The 24,559-nt window shown below is 36.9% G+C and overlaps 1 protein-coding gene across 2 annotated transcripts in view; it reads right to left on the reverse strand.

The window, feature by feature from the left end:
- KCNMB2 (potassium calcium-activated channel subfamily M regulatory beta subunit 2) overlaps positions 1 to 24,559 on the reverse strand; it is a 347,713-nt gene that overhangs the window by 20,524 nt on the left and 302,630 nt on the right. For both annotated transcript variants that reach the window (XM_069472917.1, XM_069472916.1), the window contains exon 2: positions 10,723 to 10,845. In XM_069472917.1, the coding sequence (XP_069329018.1) occupies positions 10,723 to 10,778 (56 nt within the window). In that variant the 5' untranslated portion in view covers positions 10,779 to 10,845. The remainder of the gene's footprint in view (positions 1 to 10,722; positions 10,846 to 24,559) is intronic.

A 24,559-nucleotide genomic window follows, 5' to 3' on the forward strand; every position in this document is an offset into this window, starting at 1 on the left:
CCAGCTCTTTCAGGATCCAAAGAGGGGACTTTTGCTGTCCTTTCCAAGGATGGAGAGAGAGATTGTACATTTATAGATTCTCTGCCCACAAGCTTAGGGTCCTAAGCTCAGGGTCCTAAGCTCAGGCAGAGGGATGACTAATCTGGTTGGTGAGATAGGCCAAAGCCTGATAGTCAGGGGGGGCCAGGCCAACCTTTTGAGTGAGTTTGAAAGTCACTTCTTATATGTGGCAAAACTTTTTGTTTTTTAAGAATCATTTTGGACTTGCCTTTATTCAGGCCTGGCATGTCTTGGTTTTTCCCGTGTCCAGGTAATAAGCCCCACTTGTGAAAGAGCATGTCCATAGGCCTGAGACTGAGTGAGTTAGTTGGGGGGGGGGTCCCTCCCACACCAAGTTGTCTTCAATGTTAAATGGAAGGAGCATGATGCTATATTTTGGGCCTCAGGCCTAAGCATCATCCTTGATACTAGGAAGATTGTTCTTTAGGGTTTACTGTGTCACTACTAACAAAGCTGATATTTCATCTCCCTTTTGTTCTTTGTGTCTTTTCTTTGTGTAGCTACCTGAGAAGATTTGGGGATGGGGAGTGGTGGCGATAAGAAAATGGGAATGAAGGTCAGGACACTTCACTGAAGTAGAAGGCTGAGGAGGAAGAATGAGTCTGGGGCATGACTACAAATTCAGTTTTGAACAGGTGTATTATCCAACAGTAGGTGTAGAGCAGGAATTTGACTCTGTAAGTTTGAAGTAGATCTAGCCTTAGTGTGCCTTGACAAGGCAGTGTGTTTTAAGCTTTGTTGAGGTAGTCTTGGCTTTGTGGTGAGCCATGAATTAATGTGGCAGATAAAAGTCAACATTCACACATGCTGACAGTAATAAATAATAGATATGTGCAGTCTTTACTACATATATGGGAAACATTCTGCCCAAATCATTTTGGAGAATGGAACTTATTAATAAGTCTACAAGGCAAATCCAAGTATAACAAAGGTCTTTGTGATAAATATCTTATAAACAAAAGATTTTCAATTGTCCAATAATTGTCATTTTCACCCTAAACAATAGTCAATGCAGTACAATTTTATTTCAAACTTCCTATTTGGGTAGTTTCTGAAAGTTTAATATGAGAACTCAGCCTATAATTCATAAGCAAATTATTTACAAAGCTATGTGTATACAAATATGGACATAAAGAGTAAAAAGTGCAAGAAAATTTTTCTCCTTGGCCAACACCCATTCAAATTCAGAATCTCTTGGTATCTATCTAACAGGGAGAAAAGTATTTAGGGTAAAGCTTAGTAAAGGCCATTTATGTTTATTTACTACTAAACATTTCTAGGCCTTCATAAAAGGAAGCACAATGTACTAAGTTTTGGGGATACAAAATGAATAGGACATGGTGTCCTGAGGAAGCTAAGTGAAATATGAATCATTGCAATGCATGGGAATGAGAATGGTCAGAGAGGTGCACAAAAGGGAAGTAAGCCAATACGCTGAGGGCCGATATGCCAAAGGATCAATTACTGAATGGCTAATTCACCAAAAGCCAATTTATTGAAGGGTGAGTTAACTAAATGAATACTTTGCACACTTTACTACACTTAAAGATTTAACAAAACTTATTTCAAGGAGTATTGTTTTAAATATTATAAATGAATATGAATATATTTTTCATGACTGTTTTAAAATTCTATTTCAAAAATATGTTTAATTATAAAGTATGTATTTCTTTATTTTTTTATAAAGAATATTTTGTTTTTTAAATTTTTAAATTAAAAATTTTTTTTTATTTCAGCATATTACAGGGGTACAAATGTTTAGGTTACATATATTGCCTTTGCCCCACCCAAGTCAGAGCTCCAAGAGTGTCCATCCCCCGATGGTGCACACAGCATCTATTAAGTGTGTGTATGCCCATCCGTTCCCCCCCCATCTGCCTGACACCCGATGAATGTTACTACTATATGTGCACTTAAGTATAGTATATATTCCTTATGAATATATTGTTAGCAGTATTTTAAGATTGGTTCGATATTTTTAAAAGCTAAGTTTCCTAGGGAGGCTTAGTCTCTTTATAAACGTATTTTTATGAATATATTCATAGATATATCTTTCTTGAATATGTGTGTGACTATATCCTTCTAATAAATATAACAAAGTTTAGCATTTCATGAGGGAGCCTTTCAGTTTATACACCTTGTTTTCAAATTCTTTTTAGAGTCCTTTGCTATTTCACTAATATTTTAGCATCATTGATATTCTTTTTTTTTTTTTTTTGAGACAGAGTCTCACTCTGTTGCCTGGGCGAGTGCCGTGGCGTCAGCCTAGCTCACAGCAACCTCAAACTCCAGGGCTCAAGCAATCCTCCTGCCTCAGCCTCCAGAGTAGCTGGGACTACAGGTGAACACCACCACACCTGGCTAATTTTTTTCTATTTTTAGTAGAGACGGGGTCTTACTCTTGTTCAGGCTAGTCTTGAACTCCTGAACTCAAGCAATCCTCTCTCTTTGGCCTCCCAGAGTGCCAGCATTACAGGTATGATCTACCACACCTGGCTAATTTTTTCTATTTTTAGTAAAGATGGGGTCTTACTCTTGTTTAGGCTGGTTTTGAACTCCTCACCTCAAACAATCCTCCCACCTTGGCCTCCCAGAATGCTAGGATTATAGGTGTGAGCCACCTCGCCTGGCCCTGAATTAGAAGTTAAGAGCTAAATATATCTGAAATTACCTGGCTGAGAGCTTCTCAGGAACTTATACATACTGAATAAATATTTATGTTTGTGCCTCTCTGTCCCAGGGAGTACTGAGCTGCTCAGGAGTTAGAGTTGGACCACATTCATTTCTGTAGCCTCAGGCTCTTGCATTTATTAGGCTGACAAAACATGTTCCTTTTATGTGGACTAGAAATGGCAACAATTAGTATAGGTTGTGAGGTAGTCAGCATAAAGAGGCTGAATGGTCAATTAAAACCAAATAAATCAAGGAACCATGGCTAGAACAGGCTCCTGCCTTCTCTCTTCCCATCAGTGCCTGTTGGACTCTACCACCAACAAATTTAGTAGTTCTTCCGGAAAAAAATCAAACCTTCTAGGCACTGAGAGCTCTAGTTTCCAGACTATGGGGAAAAGTGCCCTTCTGTTAAGTCCCCTGAGAGTGAACCTGTGATACGATGGATTGCTGGGTGCCTTCTGAGCTGAAATGAGCAGAGCTGCTGTATATCTCTGCCCTGGGAGAACCCAACCTGTTATCTCATATGGCAGAGCAGGCATGGTATTGATAAATGCAGCCATTTTTCTGCCTTCTGTCCACCAAAGCCTTCCACATTTTTGAGATGTGCTTCTTTGTATGCATACCCTCATCTTCTATTAGTTTCAGATTTCATGGATTTTCTTTGGGCAAGTAAGTATATATTTTATGGTCCAATTTGATTAGTTTAATTATTAGTCTTTTTTCAATCTTTTAATGTGTGCATTCCATTAAGAGCAACATGTTTTTTAGTTTGGGAACAAATGACAGTCATACTTAATGTATGTATGTATGTCATTAACATGAGGGGTTTTGTCTATATAGCTAATGTAATTATTGCCAATTTATTGATCCATGAGACTTCCTAGGAAATCTTGTAATTTTGTGACCCATGAATAAGACACTATAGGTGAGAGAAAAATTATGGAAACAAAAGTAGGAATTATTTCTTTTTAGTCCTGCCATTACAAAGCTTATAAGATCATACACTCTCCCAATTATATCTCTGATATTTTAATTCTTATTTGTTTTTATCTGATTCATTAGCACTTAAATATTATAAAAGGCTTTAATGCAATATATAGAAGAAAACAGAAAATTATGTGAATTGTCCAGATAAATTAAGGCTGTGGTCCCCAAGCCCTGTTAGGAACTGGGCCACACAGCAGGAGGTGAACGGTGGGTGAGCAAGCGAAGCTTCATCTGTATTTACAGCTGCTCTCCATTGCTCAAGTCACCCTCTGAGCTCTGCCTCCTGTCAGATTAGTGGAGGCATTAGATTCTCATAGGAGAGCAAACGGTATTGTAAACTGCATGTGCGAGAGATATAGATTGCTTGCTCCTTATGAGAATCTAGTGCCTGATGATCTGAGGTGAAGCTGAGGCAGTGATGTGTTGGGGAGTGGCTGCAAATACAGATTATCATTAGCAGAGAGGTTTGACTGCACAATAAATGTAATGCACTTGAATCATCCTGAAACCATCCCCCTCCCCCTGGCCCATGGGAAAATTGTCTTCCATGAAACCAGCCCTGGTGCCAAAAAGGCTGGGGACTGCTGAATTAGGGTATCCCTATAACCTAAAGAGCTTTTGAGAAGTGTTGCCTTGACCACATTATTTGACTCTAATGCAATAATGGTAGAAATAAATAACAAAAAATAATTAGAATTGCATCTATATATGAAAATAAAAACAAAGAATTCATGAATTATAGAATAAAATATGACAAAATTAAGAAATATTTAGAATTGAATGATATGAAAAACCATAGAGCAACTAGTGGGATGCAGCTAAAACACTACATAGATAGAAATATATAGATTTAAATGCTTATATTAGATAAGGAAAAAACCTGAAAATTAATGTGCTAGGCATCCAAATTAGGAAGTTGTAAAAAGATTAACAAAATATGCTAAAAGAAAGTATAAGGAAGGAAATAATAAACATAAGCAGAAATAAATGAAATAGAAGATAAACTATCTTCAAGGACCAACAAATTCAAAGGCTAATTTTTGAAAAGACTGCTGAAATAGATAAATCTCTCTGACAAGATTGATTAAGAAAAAAACAGAAAGGGCCAAATAAATATCAGGAATTTAAAACTATAACTACAGATATAATATGGTTAGAAAGAAGATTTTTAAAAAAACTTTATAATGAGACATTTGAAAACTGTGGCATACATAACTTACTAAAATATACAGCAAAGTTTTACAAATGTAGAACTTACTGAAACTGATTTAGAAATAACTAGAAAACCAAATAGTTCTAAATCATTAAAAAATTGAGCCAGTAGTTAAAAATATCACCATAACGGAAACACTAGGCTCTGATGATTTATAGTTGAACTCTACCTGTGTTATAGAAATCATTTCAGAGTATAGAAAAAGATGGAATGTTATACAACCTATTTATGAGGTTAGCAAACTTTGGTATCAAAACCAAATGAGAGCAACAAAAAAGAAAATTACAGGGCCAATCTCACTCATATATGTAAATGCAAAAATTTTAAAAATAAGTCTAGCAATATATAAAAGTGAAAATGTATCATGATCAAGTTGAGGCTATCACAGGAATATAATGTTGGTTATCACTTGATTATTAATATATTACATAAACATATTAAAGGGCTACAATAATATGACAATGTAATTAATGTAGAGAAACATATTTGATAAAATTTAACATCCATTTAGTGATAAAAGCTCATTGAATTAGAAATAGATAGGAACATCCTTAATGTAATAAATGGTATACAGGAAATGCTTTGTAGTAAACTTGGTACTTAATGGTTAAATGTTGAAAGAATCTACGAGCAAGAACAAAGCAAAGATATTCACTATCACCTATTTTATTCATGATTTACTGATTTACAAGCTGGTATAATAAGGCAAGGAAAATGAGTTGTATATTTACTGAAGAAACAAAAAGTTATTCACCAATGACATAATGATGAAGAAAATACAAAAGAATGGACAGATAAACTATTAATAAGAAAATTTAGCATAGTTGTTGGAAAAAAACCTGATATGCAATAGTCAATTGTCTTTCCATATATCAGCAAAAATAGAAAATGTAATTTAAACATTAGAAAAAGAATACTTAGGATTAAATTTAATAAACTATGTGCAAGTTCTTTTTGGAGAAATTATAATATTAGGAGCTATTAGGAAAGAAAAATCAATAAAGAGATTAACCTTAATTATTCAGAGAAAGAATTGATGACATAAGGATATAAATTTACCACAAATTAATTGATAGATTCATAAAATTCCAATAAAAATCCCAAGAACTTTTTTGGGAGGTGTAGTAGGTGTGAATTGACAAGACATTTCTAAAATCTACATGGAAGTATAAGTGACTAAGAATACTAAATGCACTTCTGATTATAAAAGAACAAGATGGGTGACTTCTCTCAGACATCAGGATATATTAGAGGTATGATACTAAAGTTTGTAAACTCAAGTGTGGTGTTTGTCTAAGGTAGACAAAACTGAGCAGTAGAACAGAATAGAGATCCAGAAACGTTTCCATGCACAAATGCAAGTGCAATATATGACTTCTGTGGCTTTAGGTCAATGAGGAAAGGATAAACTCCCTAATAAGTGGTGCAGGGACAATTGATTATCCATATTAAAAAAATTGGACTCCTACTTTACACACCACACAAAAATCAATCCCAGATGATCAAAGACTTAATTGTAAAAGGTAAAGCTACAAAATGTTTAGAAACTGTACAGGAGACTATCCTTCTGAACCTAGAGTAGGAAGGGATTTCAAAATGTTAAAAATGTGTTAATTTGGAATATATTAAAATGAAAAACATATATCCATCAAAAGATGTCATAAAGAAAGTGAAAAGCCAAGCCCCAAACTTGGAGAAGCTATTTGTATATGTAAAGCAGGTAAAGGATTAAGAAAGACTTTTTAAAAGAATTCCTACAAATCAATAAAAAAAGACAATCCAGTAGAAAAATGGGCCAAATATTTAAACAGTCACTTCACACTAATGGACTAAAGAAATAGGTTCAATCTTATTACTAATCTGAGAAACAAGACTTAAGCTTAAAATATCATCTGGACTGATGAAAATTAGAAATCTAAAAACTCTACATGAGGCTGAAAAACAATGGGAATCACATGTACGTCTGCTTTGGAAAGCCATAGAATTATCTGCTAAAGTTAAAGCTGTGTATACTTTTAAACCAACCATTCCCATGTTAGGTATGAATCCTAAGAAATGTTCATATATGTGCACAAGGAGACAGACATGCATAAAAAGTATTATAGCCACACTGTTGGTAATGATGAAAGAACTGGAAGTAATACAAATGTCCATTAGCAGCAGACCAGATGAATAAATGGGTGTACATTTGGGTAATGGCATACAACCTGGCAGAGAAAATGCACTATAGCTATGCACACCAGCACTGATAAATCATAGCAACACAATGTTTGGTAAAAAACAGTTTAAGTTGCAGAAAAATAAATATGAAATGATTCCACATAGATAAAGTCTCTAAACATTACCCAGTAAACAATATATTGTCTAAAGATTCAAATGTGATAAACTCATGAAGAAAAGCAAGGGAATGCTAAACACAAAATTCTTGATATTGATTATCTCTCAGTGGGGATGGGTGGGATAGGGAGTAGGATGGTGTTAGGAAAGCATTCTCAAGGGCTTCAAAAATTCTGGTGGTTTTATTTTTCAAGCTAAGTGATGGGTAGCCAGATGTTCATAATACCATCATTATTTGTATGTTGGCATATATAAAAAATATTCCTTTGTGTCACTTCAATATATAATAAAAACAGCTACGAATATTTGATAAATAGTCTGTAATGTCTTTAGCTGAATAACCTCTCTCAAATTTCTAAATTAGTTATTCTGTTGTTTTATTTTGCCACCCTCAATTTAGGGGTTAAAGTAAATTCACCTAACATAGAAGTTTGTTCAGAGAGGAAGATATATTCCTTCCTATTGTGGAGCTTGTAGAATGGAGGATGAGGATAGAAATCAGTGTTTTGCATATAGCAGATGAACAGAAAGAGGGCTAGCTTTGAATTAAAATAATGAAAAAAAAGTAAAATTGACTTCAACAACTTCTGAGCAATAAAACATTTGGTTTCAGAGTTTGTAGTGAACTTTTCCTTCCACTTAATTTCTATGTGTACACTTAATCTGGTTTCCTGGTATTCTACTGTCTGAGGAATCCCAGGGAATCCAACATCCTGACAAGTTGGCTCTGGTCTCAGCAAGAGGTGTGTGGAGTGGAGCTGATCATTCAGGGATGCCTGGCCTCTGGGATTGCTGCAGGAACCCAGCTGGAGAAGCTGGGCAGACGAAAAGGCCAGATTTGCAGAGTGAGAAGACACTCAGGGTGGAATAATTACCAGCAATTTGGTGCAGTGGTGCCAGACAATCTACTTATTTCCAAATAATTAACTTGAGAACTTTAATTATCTAGATCCATTATCAGCCATCATCATCTTCATTATCACCATGATTGTTGCCACCAAGAGCATCTTAAATAGGGCTGCAGATCCTGCTCAGTTTTAAAATCTGAGTCTTGTCTTCCAAGAGTTCGCGAATTAGGCAGTAAAGATGAAGATGTGGTCAGGAAAGAGACATAGACAAGTGAACCGACATTAGACTAAGGACACTGACTTAGTGGCAGATTCTATTGTTTGTATTCGCTGGCTAACTGTTTTTCACTTGTTTCCTTTATAGTATAAAGCCACACAGATTGATTTCAGAAGCTTTTGCACCCTACCCCATAAATAAAGCTTGTTGCAAGCGATTTTTTCATAGTCAATATTTTAATTACTATAAATCTCATAGTTACTGAAATCATATTTTGAGAATAAAAATATTAAAGTAGTAATTTACGTTTCTTAGAATCTTATCGATGTGGAATATTAAGCTAATTATTTGCTCCTTTTAAAGTCCACAAATATTGCCAATATGCCATAGTCACATGTTTAGTATGTTCTTTGATATACAATATTCAACTCTGTTTTAACACAGTTTTCCTCGTGTGGTTTTGGCTGTTCACCGCCACTCCAAATATCTCCTGTATGACAAGTGACTGTATAGGCCCTGGGCTTCAGGGGAGAGAGCATGAGCTGGGGTTCAAATCCTAATTCCATCACTGGCTAGTTGTTGGATCCTTGGAAGATATTTAAAATCTCTGAGGCTCAGCTTCCTCATCTGTAAAATGGCCATAATAATCTATAACTTATAAAGAGAATGTTTTAAGAGACTACTTTAATTAAAATGTACAGTATATGGTAATTGCTTCTTAACTCTTAATTCTTTTGTTCATAAAAATAGTAATATTAAATTATTTGATGAGACTAAATAGAAGTCAAAAGAAATATACTTTGCTTGCTAGTCTAATAAAGCATTCAGAATTTTAGGAAGGCTGGCCGGACAGTCACAATATTCTTCTAGGGCAACAAAACTCTGGGATTTGGTCTTGACACTTCAGTTGCAGGGCCAAATCTCTGCCCTTCCACCCTTTACTGGTAGTGGCCTGTTTTTTTTAAAGGAAATGGGAAAATTACATATAAAATATGGAATTTTGAAATGATACATGAAATTTGATAGTGTTATAGTAAACATCTTGCTGAAAGATGATTCAACGTGAAAGCAAATGAAAAAGTAGCAAAAAACTAGAGATGACTATTAGTTGCCTTCTGGGCTGTAATTTTACTTGAATATCAAGTAAATTCCTTGAATTATTTTTTTCATAATTAGGGTAATATAACATATTACAAAGCATTTGAAAAGTAGAGAAGTGAAAACCGTGCTTTTCCTTCCAGACTTTGGCCTATGTATCTTTTTTGTGGCTGCAATAATAGTTTGTATGCAATTTTTCAATTTGCTTTTTGCATTTACTATTATGTCAAAACATTTTAAAGTGCTGAGTGATATATTACATCCAATGATTTATTTAACAGATTTTCTATTGTGAATATTCAAGTTGCATCTGAATTTTTACAGTAATGTATAATTATTGTGAAGAACAACTTTGCTTTTGGAATTTTTCAAAGGATTTTTATCTGCAGGGCAATTCAGGTTTTAAAAGGAAAACTAAAAGTACCAGCTCTCAAAACAATATTCAAGTAAACCTCCTTCAGGTCCTTCTCCTTGTTCCCAGCACCATTTATCAAGCCCGATTTCTATCAGATTCTGTGATGTGCAACTTGCTTAAGTTGCAATATGCTGTTAAAGGCAGTTATATTTACAATTTAGCTTCACCTAACCCAAATAATAGTACAAGGTCAATGAGAAAGAGAGAGACTATTTAAAAATGGCTAGAGAATTTTATGGATACATTTACTCCCTAAGCCCAAGTGAGAGGACTGGATTGAGCTGCGTAATTGTCGTTTTATCTTTCATTAACACTACTTTTCTTTTTATCTTTCTTCTTATTCCCTCATTTCTCCCCTCCCGCCAGGCTATTCTTCCAAGGATTCTGAGGGCTCAGTGGATTTGTTGATCCTCTTTTCATGCTCTCATAGTTTCTGTTTTTCTTCCCTGACACACATCCAGTGCCCAGAAATGCAATTTTCATCACTCTGGTCAGTGCTTGTTGAGCACCTACTGTGTGCCAGGCACAGTGTTAGGTGATGCAAAGCCAAAAAGTGCTGGAAATAAAAGTCTGTTTGAGTAAAGAGCATGATGCGGGTGGAGGTTCTGATTGGATGTCTGAAGGCAGAGCTGGAGTTAGCTAAGAGAAGAGCATGTGTGAAAGGCATTTCTAACAGGGAACAGTCTTTGCAACACTGTGTGGGGGGTGAGCATGTGAAGTGCAAGGAGGAGGAAAGCCAAAGCGTCTGAAACCCTCCTCCATCCCCACGTTGAAAAGCATAAAGCTCAGTTGCCTAATGCTTTCCTGTAGCCAAACTCCCTGGGGAGTCATGCTAAATGCTTCTGAAAAGTGCCCAGTGTCCCATTGCATTTACCTTTTCTCATCGTGTCTGTAAGATGAAGAGGTCCGGCCACTGGTCCATATAAACATCTTAGGGGATGTTGGTCCAGGGGCTCCTTTCCTTACAGTGGAAGTCCTGGAGGAATGGCGAAAAGACCTAGAAGAGGTACACACTGGAGTTAAATCCATTACTTGAAGTTTTGGGAACTCCATATTAAAGGCAACCAATAGCTCTCACTGGATTGACACTAGGTTTCTGATGCCGTGGACGCAGTGCTTCTCAATCCTGGATGCACATTAAAAATGATTGGGAATCTTTTAAAAACCACTGAAGCTTGGTCCCTCCCTCAGAAATTTGCATTCAATTTTTTAAAGCTCCCTAGTTGTTTCTAATGCACTGCTGAGGTTGAGAGCCACTGCCTTAGGAAGACACAATTTTCTAATTGATATTTAAATCATTTTCCCTGAAATGTCTTTTTCAAAAATACAAGTTTGGTATGGGTCATACTCTGCAGTATGCTATATTTTTCCAAAATTTGGTTCAGATATGGATACTAAACTTCTACTCCTTTCCTTTTCAAACTGTTTTTTAAAAATGCTGACAGATGTGACATGTTGGTGATGAAACATCACCTTTTAAATGTGTTCGACTTTTGCTGGTGTTGTGGGTTCTGCCCTTGGCAGTTGAGTCTCTGCCTAAGAAAATTATAGCAGCAGTGGCAGCAGATACTCACTGGCTCCTGGAGACCAGGTTTATAGGATCCATAGTCAAGATATTTTAGGAATATTTTGTTCTTGTGGTTATGACTTGGCTTTGGGAGAAGTTTTTTCATTTCCAAACTCAGCATTAAAAACAGTTAGATTTTTCTATATTTTCTACATAATAATTGTCTAGGGAGTAAGAAACATGACATATAGAAATTTTAATCACACATAAAAGTTAAAATGATATTAATACATTAGAACAAAGGAAAGAAGAAAGGTGATTTCTTAATGGATGCACAGTCATTAGTGGTTTTCATTTTGGTTAAGCACAATATTAATGATAAGCATGAGCCTGGAAATAATGTTAGCCACTATATACCATATTATCTACTATATGCCAGGTACTCTACATATATAATCTATGTATATAGCATGAAATGCATATGTATATGTCTATGTTATTCTTATACCATGAAAACCCCACAAGGTGGGTAGTGATATTATTTCCAGATTATAAACGATGCTTTCAGAAGGGTGAGATATTTGCTTACATTTAGAAAAAGTGAAGCTATGCTTTAAATTGTCTGCTTGCTTCCGATTCTTTTTCATAATTAAAAAATTTTTAAATTTAATTCATTTATTTTATTATTTTTAGAGATGAGGTCTCGCTATGTTGCCCAGGCTGGAGTGGAGTGACTATTCACAGGTTTGATTATAGTGCACTGTAGCCTCAAACTCCTGGCTTTAAGTGATCCTCCACCTTGGCCTCCACATAGCTGGGACTGCAGGTGTGTGCCAATGTGCCTGGCTTGCCTCCAACTCTTATTCTTTCTAGAGAAAGACACATTATGGTCTAGCCCAGTGCTTCTTCAACTGTAAAGTGCATACAGATTACCAAGGATTTGTTACCATGCAGATTCTGATTCAGTGGATCTGGGGTGGGGCCCGAGATCCTGCCTTTTTGATAAGCTCTTAGGTGATGTCCATATTGCTAGTCGGCAGACAAAAGTGAGTAGCAAGGGCTCAGAGCAGGTACTCAGAGTAAGTAGTTGGTTATAGGCCCAATTTTGTCACTAACTAGCTGTGTGACCTTGAGAAAGTAACTTAACCTCTCTAGGGCGTAATCTGTATCATGGAGAGTTTGAAATGGATAACCTCTAAGATCTCTCTCAGCTCCAATATTTTATGATTCAATAAATTGAAGAATGAATGTAAGCATATACTAAGTCATTGTGTATTGACTTTCTGGGAATAGGTCTGGGAATAGGTCTTCTATAACTCTTGGATCAGCATCAGAGATATAAGGAACAGAGGCTGTAGGAGGTTGTAGGGGTTTAGTAACCAGTATAGATGCGAGAAGTCATACATCCACAGTTGGTCTCCTAGGATAAAGGCAAGAATGAGAGGATCCACCTGAATGGATGCCCTAGATAGTTTTAGAAAGATATAGGAACTGAATCTGCTAGTTCTTTAAATGACTTGGATCTGGGATAAAGTTATTTATGTTCCTTTTTGCACATCTTTAAAACATCAGGTAGAATAGAATTAAATCCATTATTAAAACGAGTTATCCTTCAGGAGATAAGAATGATTTTAATCTAAATTGAATGAATTACTTTATAAGAATGAGGATTGGTTTAAACTTTTGGGAAGTTATTTTCACATGGACCCTGGTAGAATCCTCTGATGGCTTTAGTGATTTATTCGAAAGGCTTGTGGCATGGGGTAGACAAAGAAAAGTGGCACAATTTGAGTCTAGGTAAACCAATAAATTACTTAGCACTGTCCTGTCACTGGCTATTAGCCAGCATTTAATAGACACACCATACAAATTATAAATGCTTTGAAATTACTCCAAGTGAAGGGGCTGCAGTGATTTCAATAAATTTAGAATACTTGTCAGACTATGTGTCATTATTCTAGCATTGCGTCTTTGCTCTGTTGTTTTCAGATGATACTGAAAGAGGGAGATGAAAGTTGTATTTTTCTAGTGAACTGTCTAAATCTTGTTGAAAAGGACTTAATGACTCCTTGAGTTATTCTAGTAAGTGCATTTGGAGCTTCTCTACTCCAGTTTTCTTTCATAAAGATAAACTGTTATTTAAAACCTGCTAAGTTTGTTTCTAATTAAAATGAAAGGGAGTAGCTGCTTTAATGACAATAGTATAGAGGTTCTGTGGAGGTTGAAAAAAATTCCAAGCTTCAAACAAACACCTAGAATTCAAAATATTTTAATGGAAGCTGGTTTGGGGGTTCTCTTCTAGCTCAAAGACAGCCCCCTGAACTCCTTAAGTAATTAACTCAGCTTTGTTCATTTTATAAGACAAGGAACTTTCCATTTGAATTGTGATTAGGAAGAGATACAGAGACAAAAAAAAAGTACTTTATAAAATTTTGTCATTCGTAATTCTAGCACGAAACAGAGATCTGTGTTGTAGTAGCAGCTGCACAGGGCTGTGGGCAAAGGGGAGAAAACCTGGATCTAACTCCATCACTGAATGACGTAGGATCTGGGGAGAACCTGGCAGAGCCATTGAATGTGACTACAGATGAGTACAGTCTGAAAAATCCAAAGCCTTAAAAGATGTAACTTCAGCCTTGATTGAAAGTAGGGGGTCAGTAAGAATGTGACAATTTCTTGTCTCAGGAATTTATAAACGGCCTCTTTCCATGTCTTAAGCACACACCTTGATAATTTCTGCCTCCCTGACTCAGTTCCAGCCATTCTTTCTGCTTCCCTCCCTGCCTAGTGAATGAGTATCCTGTTTCAAAGCCACCTTGGATGTCCCCGCTTCTGTGAAGCCTTCTCTGACCCACCTGAGCAGCTTCCTCATCTCTGCTTTCAGTTTTTGGTACTTAGCTCTGTTAAGGCAAAGCACAACTTAGGCTGCTTGTGTGCAATTCTGCCTCCCTGCTAGGTCGTAAGCATCTCTAGGGCAGAGCTGTGTCTTGGGGACCTTAATGGCACAGTGCAGAACACAGAGTAATACACTGGCTGTGTTTGCTGCCTTGACCATCTAAGTATGTACTGGGAAATGTGGCCACTGGTATGACTTGGCCTCATGTCCTAGCTGGTTGCAGCTGACTCTTCCTTAGCATCTTCCCACTTTGCTTCTTCCCACTCCCCACTCCTTATCTGTCCTTCTCCTGACTGTCCTGCTCCCTCTGTGCCTTTCATTGACTTGGGAGGAAAGTTTCTATTGCTGAATTATTATGCAGTCAGGTTTTCTTTAGGCCGCATGGCCCAGTGAAGAAGCTGAGCAAAAGCACCAGCTGGGGCTCCTCGTTACCACCTGGCGTCACCACCGACCAACTGTGTGACTTTGGACAAGTCAATTTAACATCTCTGAGTTTTAGTTTCCTCAACTGTAAAAATGGGAATAATAACAGTTGCCTTTCTGGGCTGCTTAGAAGATTAAATGAGACAATAGATGCAAAAGTACCTAAAGTAGATCATGGCACATAATAGGTGCATACTAAACAGTAGTTTGCCTCCCCACCTCCATTATTAAATATAAACGAAAATGGATTGGATTTTCTCTTTTTGTAAAAAAAAAAAAAAAAAACCCAACATCCCGAAAAGTTGATTTGTACTTCTACACTGAGACCATTGATATTTTTTAATGGGTCGGTGATTCTCAATAGATGAAAAGCGGTTTTCTGAGACATTGAGATGATAAAATCTGAAGTATCTCGTAATTAGCAATATGTTCTGATATCCATTCTGAGCAAGAAAAGCATAAAGACAGTGCCTACGAATGCTGGCCATACATTAGAATTACCTGGGGGAACTTTTAAAAATTACTGGTGCCTGGGGTGACCAATGAGAACCTCTGGGGCCAAGTTCCGGTGTCAATATATTTTTAAAAGCTGTTCAGGTGATTCTGATGTGCAGCTAAGGTGAGGAACACTGCTACAACCTCTTGGGTTCTGATTTCATTTAAGCTGAATTCTTTTTTTTTTTTTTTTTTTTTTTGAGACAGAGTCTCACTCTGTTGCCCAGGCTAGAGTGAGTGCCGTGGCGTTAGCCTAGCTCACAGCAACCTCAAACTCCTGAGCTCAAGCGATCCTCCTGTCTCAGCCTCCCGAGTAGCTGGGACTACAGGCATGCACCACCATGCCCGGCTAATTTTTTTCTATATATATTTTTAGCTGTCCATATAATTTCTTTCTATTTTTAGTAGAGATGGGGTCTCGCTCTTGCTCAGGCTGGTCTCGAACTTCTGAGCTCAAACGATCTGCCCACCTCGGCCTCCCAGAGTGCTAGGATTACAGTAAGCTGAATTCTTTATGGATACTCTCCCTGTCTCTAGAAGCGTCAGCTGGAGAGTAGCAGGTTTGCAAGTGCCACTCTGTGCAGTGGCTTTTCTCTTCCTACCAGCGCTGAGGCCTCAAGGTGACAGCTGCAAGGATGAGTGAGACACGGAGCAGGGAAAGAGCAAAGTGGATGCAGTTTCCTCGTGTCAGTGGCCTTGGGCTACGCATATGGGATACTCTTAATGCACTCTGCTTTATTAAATGAGCAAGCAGGAGCCAACAGAACTATTTAACACATAATTACATGCCTAATCTTGCAGAAAATTGTAACACTAATGACATCATCCTGGCAACTCAAAAGGTCACTCTAAGCACAGAAATTTAGGGCTGCTTCTAATATGTGAGACTTTATCTTTGCAGACGGCAAATTATATGTTCTTCACAGGAATTGAATTGTTTTGGCTTCAAGGAGTTTGGGGGAGAAGCCTAATAAATGGTGATAATTTTAGACCTAGTGATTTAATTTAGAAAACATTGTGACTTCCTACTAAGAGCAGTTTTAAATGTCATTGGCATGTTTTCCTCCAAAATCAGCTACATACTTTATTTTGTTTTAGTTCATTCATTCATACTTTCATCTGCCAAACATTTATTAAATGCCACCTATATGTCAGGCACTGTACTGGGTGCTGCAGGCACCAGGACATTCAGACCTGCTTCTGAGGAGACTGCACAGTCCAGGGAGGAGTCAGAATAACAAGTCAACGTTTGAGCCCTACTGGACCCACTCTTTCTAAGGTAGCTGTGACTTCCCAGTGAACATGTCTGACAGTTATTGTCTCCACATCTTAGTTATGCTCTCAGCTTATTGAATTTGATATTGTTGATCAAGTCTTTCTTCTAAAAAGGAAGATGTTGTAAATGCTTTGCAACCTTGACTTAGAGGACAGTGCTCTCTTCATTCTCCTTGCTCTCTAGCTGTTCCTTCCATTTCTTTTGTGGGTTCTTATTTTTTCATCCTCCCCTTAAATGTTGGTATCATTTGGGGGACTAGCAAGTACTACTTAAGAGTCTCGATAATAATCCTTCATAACTGGAGGGAAAAAGACCTTTCTTTCCCAGTATGGAACATTAGGTGAATAGCCCTGTTTGCTGCCAGTTGTAGCGGCAAAGAAGTGCATTGCGGAACACTATTGTCCCTTTGAGAAGAATCAAATAAGAGAGAATGGATTCTCTGAATCTTATTGCAGGCTGCTTTTCAGTAGCTCAGACAGCCACGTATGGACTCCTCTGGCTGGAGATGGTGTGGTGGTCGCTTGAGGCCTCTGTCTCATGTAAGGTAGAACAACTGTTGTTCATGTAATCCTGTGTGTTTGACTTCTGTTTCGGGAGGACAGTAGCCCAAGTTAAATAAGGTACGTGTCCTTTAGCCTGCTAGTGACTTGACTCATTGAGCTCAACACTGGGCTATTTAGAGGCTCTGGATTTTTAATCTTCACCGTCACTGAGTAATTGCATAATTGCAGACAAAATACTTCCTTTTCCTCCACTTTCATCATCTGTGAAAATATGACTGTGGAACTCTATTCTTTCAGTCAATTCAGCATTAATTTCTTCACCCAACAAATATTTATTGAAGATGTAAGTAGGTGGCAGGCATGAAGTTGGGTGCTGGGTACATATTGATGAACACAGAGGACAATGCCCCTCCTTTTATGGAACTTATGGTCTAGAGGAGGAGACAGACTGGCCAGACAAATGTGGATGGGTGTCTGTGATATAAGAATGTTATGCATATTCATCAATAATGAAATAAATTTTGCATTACATCACATCTACAGTCATAGCAGGATCAGAAATGACCATCTCAGGGTTCAGTTGAAAGAGCTTTTAAGTTAATTTCCGGCTGAAATCCCAGCTCCATGATATAGTAATTATGTACCCTAAATACATTGCTACGTTCCCCTGAGCCTCATTTCCCTCATCAAGAAAACTGGAGTAATAGCAGACATCACACAAAATTGCCATGGGAATTATTTGAAATCACATATGGTAATAAGTAGAAACTCAGTTAATGTCAGTTTTTTCCATTTGGAGGAAATGGCTGAATTTTTTTCTCCAGATTGGCTATGCTCATACATCAAGCTCTTCTGTTTGATTTATTTTTTCAAAAAACCCAAAAAGTTCTATGCAGAAATAGAAAACACATTTTTACAGGGTCATAATTATTACACTATTTGATAATTCATTTCTTTTCTTTTTTTTATTTCAGCTTATGATGGGGGTGCAAAAGTTCAGGTTCATAAGCTGAAATAAAAAAAGAAAAGAAATGAATTATCAAATAGTGTAACAATAAAAATAAAAATGCCCCCTCCTCCCGCATCCCCCTGAGTCAGACCTTCAAGCGTGTCCATTCCCCAGACAGTGCACATCACACTCTACATGTAGGTATACACATTTCTTAATGAGATTTTCAAGTGGGTAATCACAATTGGTATTCAGTTTGATTCCTTCCATGCTACATATTTAAAACCAGTTTCATTGTTAAACATTCCCTCTATTGAGCATCACACATATGTAGCTGGTGTGAGAAAACCTGCTCATAACTCCCAGGTGCCTCCTAGATTGATAGAGATGACAGGTTTATGCTGAAACCACGTATCCCCTCTCGGTGAATGTTGTTCAACTCTTGCTTCTCTCTCAGTTGAGAATCAAGGGAGTTAAACTATTGTACGAGCTCTTTATGGAGAAGATCTAGAAATGACAGTGTAGGCATAACGATGTGAGGTACTTCTGTAGACCTACATAAATAAAACATTTGTATACATTGTTTCATTTAATTCTGACATAACCCTTATGAGAGCTCTATTTACCGGAAGAGGAATCTAATATTCAGAAAAGTAGGTAAATTTTCTCAGGTAACATAGCTATGAAGTGGTAAAGACAGAATTTCAATCCAAGTCTGTCCCATTTCAAAACCAACACTCTCTCAACCTATACATTTATGCTAGGCAAGCCAAATATTAAAATCCACATCAAAGAAATAATGATTGCTGAATGATGGCGGCAACATTCAGCTTATTTCTTCCTTGAGTATTGCATTCTTCATCACATCAAAGAGAGAGGGAAATGAGGGATGGGCAAAGAGTATGGCAGGAGTGAGAAAAAGGCAGGAAAGTAAAGCACTGAGGCACAAACATGGACAGGGCGACCCAAACCCAGGCTTTATTCCTTACTCTCTGTGTGGCCTCGGGAAAATTTGCAATATTTTTCTACCTCTGTCTTCTATTATGTAAAATGAAGATGACAATAATAATAATAGTATACAACTTATAAAATTCTTGTGAAGATTGAGTTAATTTATATGATGTACTTTGTGATGTTACATGTAATAATGTTATACTATATGTGTACATATGTAATAGTACATAACATATGTAACATGAATAAATGTGAATCAATATATATTTATGCTAATATATGAATGTATATGACATTGTATATATGACTTAATGTGTGAAAAATGTCTGCAACATGGGAAGCGTTAAGTATACATTATTATAATTTAAGAGTGGGTTAAAACTATGTTACATTTGGGAGATAAAGTCTATGTAAAGGTTCACATAGTTAAATATATTCCATAGACATTCATAAATGTGATCTCTAATTTTTCATGGAGAGAGGAGTGAAAAAAGAGTAAGCCATGGAAGTGCATTACCTCTGCTATTGACACATCTATAATTGGGGTCCTTTTGCCTCCTGGCCTCCTATTCCTCATAGTAACATGAAGGAATTGAAAAAGATGAGTCTAAGTTTTCATTCACAAAGCTTTATTTTGTTCTGCTTTGGAAAATTACAATCAATGTCTGTTCCTGCAAGTTATTTGACTTCTAACCTGTCTTTAGTTGAACATAGGTTCTATTTTACATTTTGTTGATTTCTTAAATGTTGTATTCAGTAATGCTCATGTGAAATCTAGTAAAGTAGAGGGAGGGGAGATTAAGTACCAGAAGGGAAGGCAAAATGAAAGCCCTCCATTGATCCTTTTAAATGATTTCTATAGACTCTGCATTTCTATAGAGTTGGGCATCTTGGGCACAACCTTGCTTTGTTGTCAGCTTTCCAGCCAGGCTCTTCTAACTTATTTCTTCCACTCCCTATTCCACCTCCCCACAGAGCTCCATCTCTAATTCAATGGTTAAACCACCGCTGTATCCCAAAGGGGAGCTAATGATCTGCTTGTGGATGTTTTAGGTGTTACGGTGGATTGGGAAGGGAAACATTTTAGGGGCAAGAAAATAGGGTTCACAGGTCCTGTTCTATCTAATTGTAGCGATCATTGGGTAAACTATAATTAAATTTGTCCACAGCCTCTTCCAGTAGCCTCTGAACTGACTACTGATAATACGTGTAAAATTCTATTTCTAGGGGAAACCAGCATTCTGAACTCAGTGTTCTCAGCCTCATACTGAGTCATCCAGCCCTTTCTTTATGCAAACAGGACAAAGATTCCTTTGATTTATCCATGTCTTTTATTGCCAAGTGCAATAGAGGTAAGAAACCATGGGCTCTGGAGGTGGACATGACTGAGTTTGAGCTCCATGTCTGCCCCTTTGTTCCCAGTATTACATTGGATACAAGCTAATTAACTTCTCTGAGCCTCAATACTCTTATCTATAAAATGAGAATATTAATGCAACCTTTGAAATTTGTTGTGAGGATTAATTAAAATAATAGGCCTGACATTGGCCGCTATTTATTTATACATAGCTATTTATTTATATGAATATGCTTATTTAAATATGTGATACATAAACAAGTTTATTTGTTTATATATCCTAATAGACCTAATGTGCCAAATTAAGACCATTATCCTGACTGAAGGGATTTGAGACAGAATTCAGAGAAATCATTGCAGCATTTTAAAGCTGGAAGATAAATCAGAGATATTCTGGGCCAGATGCCCAGATTAGGTATTTTTTGATTTTCTTGTATACTTTTTTTTAAGGCTACAGGTAAAAGGAACTTAGAAGCAAATGGTCCAATTGTAAAAACAGCCTTTTACAATGCAAAAGGTACTAAACAGGCAAAGGAAAATGTATTTTAAATTTTAAATTCTACTTTGACTCACTGGAAGGCTGTACTTAAAGATAGCAGGAAAAAACAGTTAATAGGAATAATGATTCTTTTTTGATGGCTACAGGTCAAAGGAAAATCTATTCAAACTGCTTAGATTCTATGGTGACAGACTCTTGAGAAATACTAAATGAGATACTAATTTAGTCTTTTTAAAAAAACTATGTTTTCACAATTGTCTGGAAAATGTTTGATGTGATGATGACTCAGTTGCTGAGGAAGCCTATAAATAATCTAAATACTTTGGAATTGTTTTCTTAAAGAGCTTACGTCTCTTAACGTTTTGTAGCATATGTTCTCAAGTTCTAAATTAGGGACTTAGAACCCAAGGGTCAAGAAGAAAACATCTAAGAAGATGAGTGACTGACAGAATTTGGGAACCTGAATTTTCAATCCACATATATACCCCTAAAAGAGCACCCAATTTAGAAAGAGGCAGCATGGATGAAGAAGGCAGATGAAATTGCTTTTACCTCTTACTTCTATTCCTTCCTTGCTATGTGGTATGGGGTGAATTAATTAATCTCTCCAAATCTCACTTTCCTTACCTGTAAAAATGAGGGTTGTAATATGCACCTCCAACAATTGTTTTTCTATTAAGCAAGAAGACATGTTAAGTGTATGGAACATGATAGATATGAATAAATGTAAATTCTTTCCCCCAAAGGAACTGATTTGGTTACCTTGTCCAATGTCTGCTATCAAGACCCGGAACTGCCTCTTTTCCTATAGGGGGAAGAAGCCAATACATATAGCTGTTTTCTTGAGAAAATGGACATCAATCTATTAAGAAGCAGTTATTAAAAGTGACTTCATGTTAGAAGGCATTAGGTGCACAGGCTCCATGAAAGGAGTGATTTATCTCAAACCCAGAGGTGTCTGTTACCCCTCCCTATTCCTCATGCCTCATCCAAACAGTCACCAAAATCTTGTGTATAATATCTTCTTAATATTAATATCCCTAGAGAAGCACTGTTCAATAGAAGTACAATGTAAGTCACATATGTAATTTAAAATTTTCTAGTAGTCACATTAAAAAGAATAAAAAGAAATAGGAGAGATTAATTCAAATAATATTTTACTTAACCTTATATGCCTCAAATATTATCATTTAAACATGTAATACAAATATTGATATCATTTACACTTTTCTTACTAAGGCTTTGAAATTCAGTGCATATTTTATACTTAGAGCACATTGCAATGCAGACTAACCACATTTGGAGTGCTTAATAGCCACAGGTGTCTAGTGGCTACTATTTTGAACTGCGTTATTAATAGAATCTGCCCTCTGTCACCATATCATTTTTAGCAACAATAATAAATTATAAAAGATAATTGGTATTTTCAGTTATTTAGTACTTGCTGTGTAATGGGCCCCGTGTTTTATATGTATTACATTGATAACCCTATCAGGTATGTGTTATTACCAGCCCATTTTATAGATGAGGATGCTGAGGCTTAGACAGATTAAGTAATTTTCACAAGGTCATGCAATTTTTAAGAGGTAAATCTGGGATTCAAAGCCAAGTCAGTTCAACTCTAATGCTAATCATGCTGCTTCTCCTGAATTACTTGAGTAGCTTCCTAGCTAGTTGGCTTGCATTGCAGCAGGACATTTTCACATGACTGTGTCAAAATAGCCACTTCAAATTGTAATACCATTTTTTTATTATTTCTACCAAAATAATAGAAGTCATTTATGTCACAGACATCCTTGACCTTCAGCCGTCTTTGAGCCTCAACCTCTCTGTTATCCTATTCGTGAGACTCTTCCAATCCCTCATTTGCATCCTTGACTCTCAGTCTGGAGCTCTAAGATTGGGGTGAAGTGTGGGGATATAACAGGCATTCAGGGTGGGTTAAGATTGTTGGGAAAAAAATGATAGCATTGTCCCTTAAAGGAATAAAGATCCCTTAGGGAAAAGTCTGGGTTCAGATCTAGGGCAGGAAATATGGAAGATGAATCATGCCAGACATCTATCAAAGACTATCAGGATTGTTTCAGAAGGACTCAAGGACCAACTTGAAGAAGGGACAAACATAGGACAATCTGAGTATCAATCAGAACAACAACTAAAATGGGTGGAAATATAGCAGATATATTTAGCCCATGATTTCATAGTGTTATTCTTTAAAAAACTAATTGGTCACCATTAGAAGATGGTAGGGAATCAATTTATTACGTTGAAAACTAGTGAGTATAGGGAAAGAATCTATCATTTACCCTACATTTCTGATATTAACTAAAGCACTGGGAAACCAAATAGTAGGTTGAGTAAAGTTTCTCTTTACAGAAGTATTAACCTAATTAATAATGATGGAATATTAGAATTAAACTATCATCATTTTGCAAGTTTTAATGAGCTAATGTAGTGAGCAAGACTTTGATCATGAGTGATTGTTATCAAAAAAGAGAAATAACCCAAAATATCAATTACAAATTAGTCTTGCCAAAAAACCCAAAGCTGAATCTAATCAATCCCATAGATCCAATTTATAGAAAGTAAAAAGAACAGAGGAACACGTTATAAAATACTGTGGAGATCAACTAGCAAAATTGAGACTGTGAGAAACTCTATAGGACAGACAACATGGAGTGTTTAACAAATAAATTGCAAAGATAAAACAGAGAATCTATAAATTAAATGTTACTTAAAAGATGTATTGACTAATTATGATGTGTGAACTTTATTTGGATTCTGACTATAAAGGCAAAAGACATGCTCTTTCCTGTTTTTTATTTTTATCTACCCTGGTACAATTCTTTTAGGATTATTTATTTCTAAAGGGTACATCCAATTAGTTTACTTCTTAATTACATTCATTGATGGATTTCCATGATCTGTAGGTAAACCCAAGAAAGATTTCACAGTGCCATACTTCAAGGAGGCTGTTATAAATGTGAACTTTAAGGAGGCTTCCTGGAGGAGGTGGCAAGTGATAGCAAAAGAAGATGAAGAATACTAGAAAGATTTTCTGAGAAGGGTAATTGAATAGGCTCACTGACATGAGCATTTTGTGTCACATTGGATGGGAGGTTGGAGCCTCTTGAAGTGGAAGGTCCATGTTGTATAGCTGGAATATGCCCAGCTGTGAAAAGGCCAGACCTGGGTCTGGGAGGAGTTGGTACTTGGTACAGTGGGATTCATCACTGGACATTCCTTTTGCTCCTTAAGAATCAAAAATAGATGAGGCTTTCTGTCCTTTCACGTTGCACACATTTCTTTGCATTCCACATCATGAAATTCCCAGGTCCTGAAGGTCAGGCTGCAGCATAGACTCCTAGTTATGCACCAGTTCTAATGCTGTACATTCATAGCCAATCACAGCATAATGTCTCTTGACACTCTGGCTAAAAACTGATGGTTTAATTACTAAATTATAACATCCCTCTTCTTGAGGTGGTGATGAGGAAGCATCTAGTGCCAGGTGCTAGGAATCTGAGGGTGCTAGAGCTACAGGGAGGAACATCCTACTGGCTAGTCCAGAGCCTGTGGACAAACTTACCCCAAAGAGTGAAGTACAGGCACAGACTCTTAACTCTGAGGGTTGTATTTAGAGTCAAAGACTGGCCTTAGTATGCTTTCTGGAGTGAAAGGTGGTTCAGGACCATAGAATGAAACACTTGCTTCCCTGACCCTCCAGATTTGAGACGTGGTTGGCTCTATGATGCAGGGAGTAAGCCAGGAACAAGTGAAAAGGGGGCTATAGCACAACTGAGATAGGCTTGGAGGTAAACACATTGTGCCTTCCATCTTTATTGGTAAGTG

This window comes from Eulemur rufifrons, chromosome 7 (assembly GCF_041146395.1).
Source record: "Eulemur rufifrons isolate Redbay chromosome 7, OSU_ERuf_1, whole genome shotgun sequence".
Classification (NCBI taxonomy): Eukaryota; Metazoa; Chordata; class Mammalia; order Primates; family Lemuridae; genus Eulemur; species Eulemur rufifrons.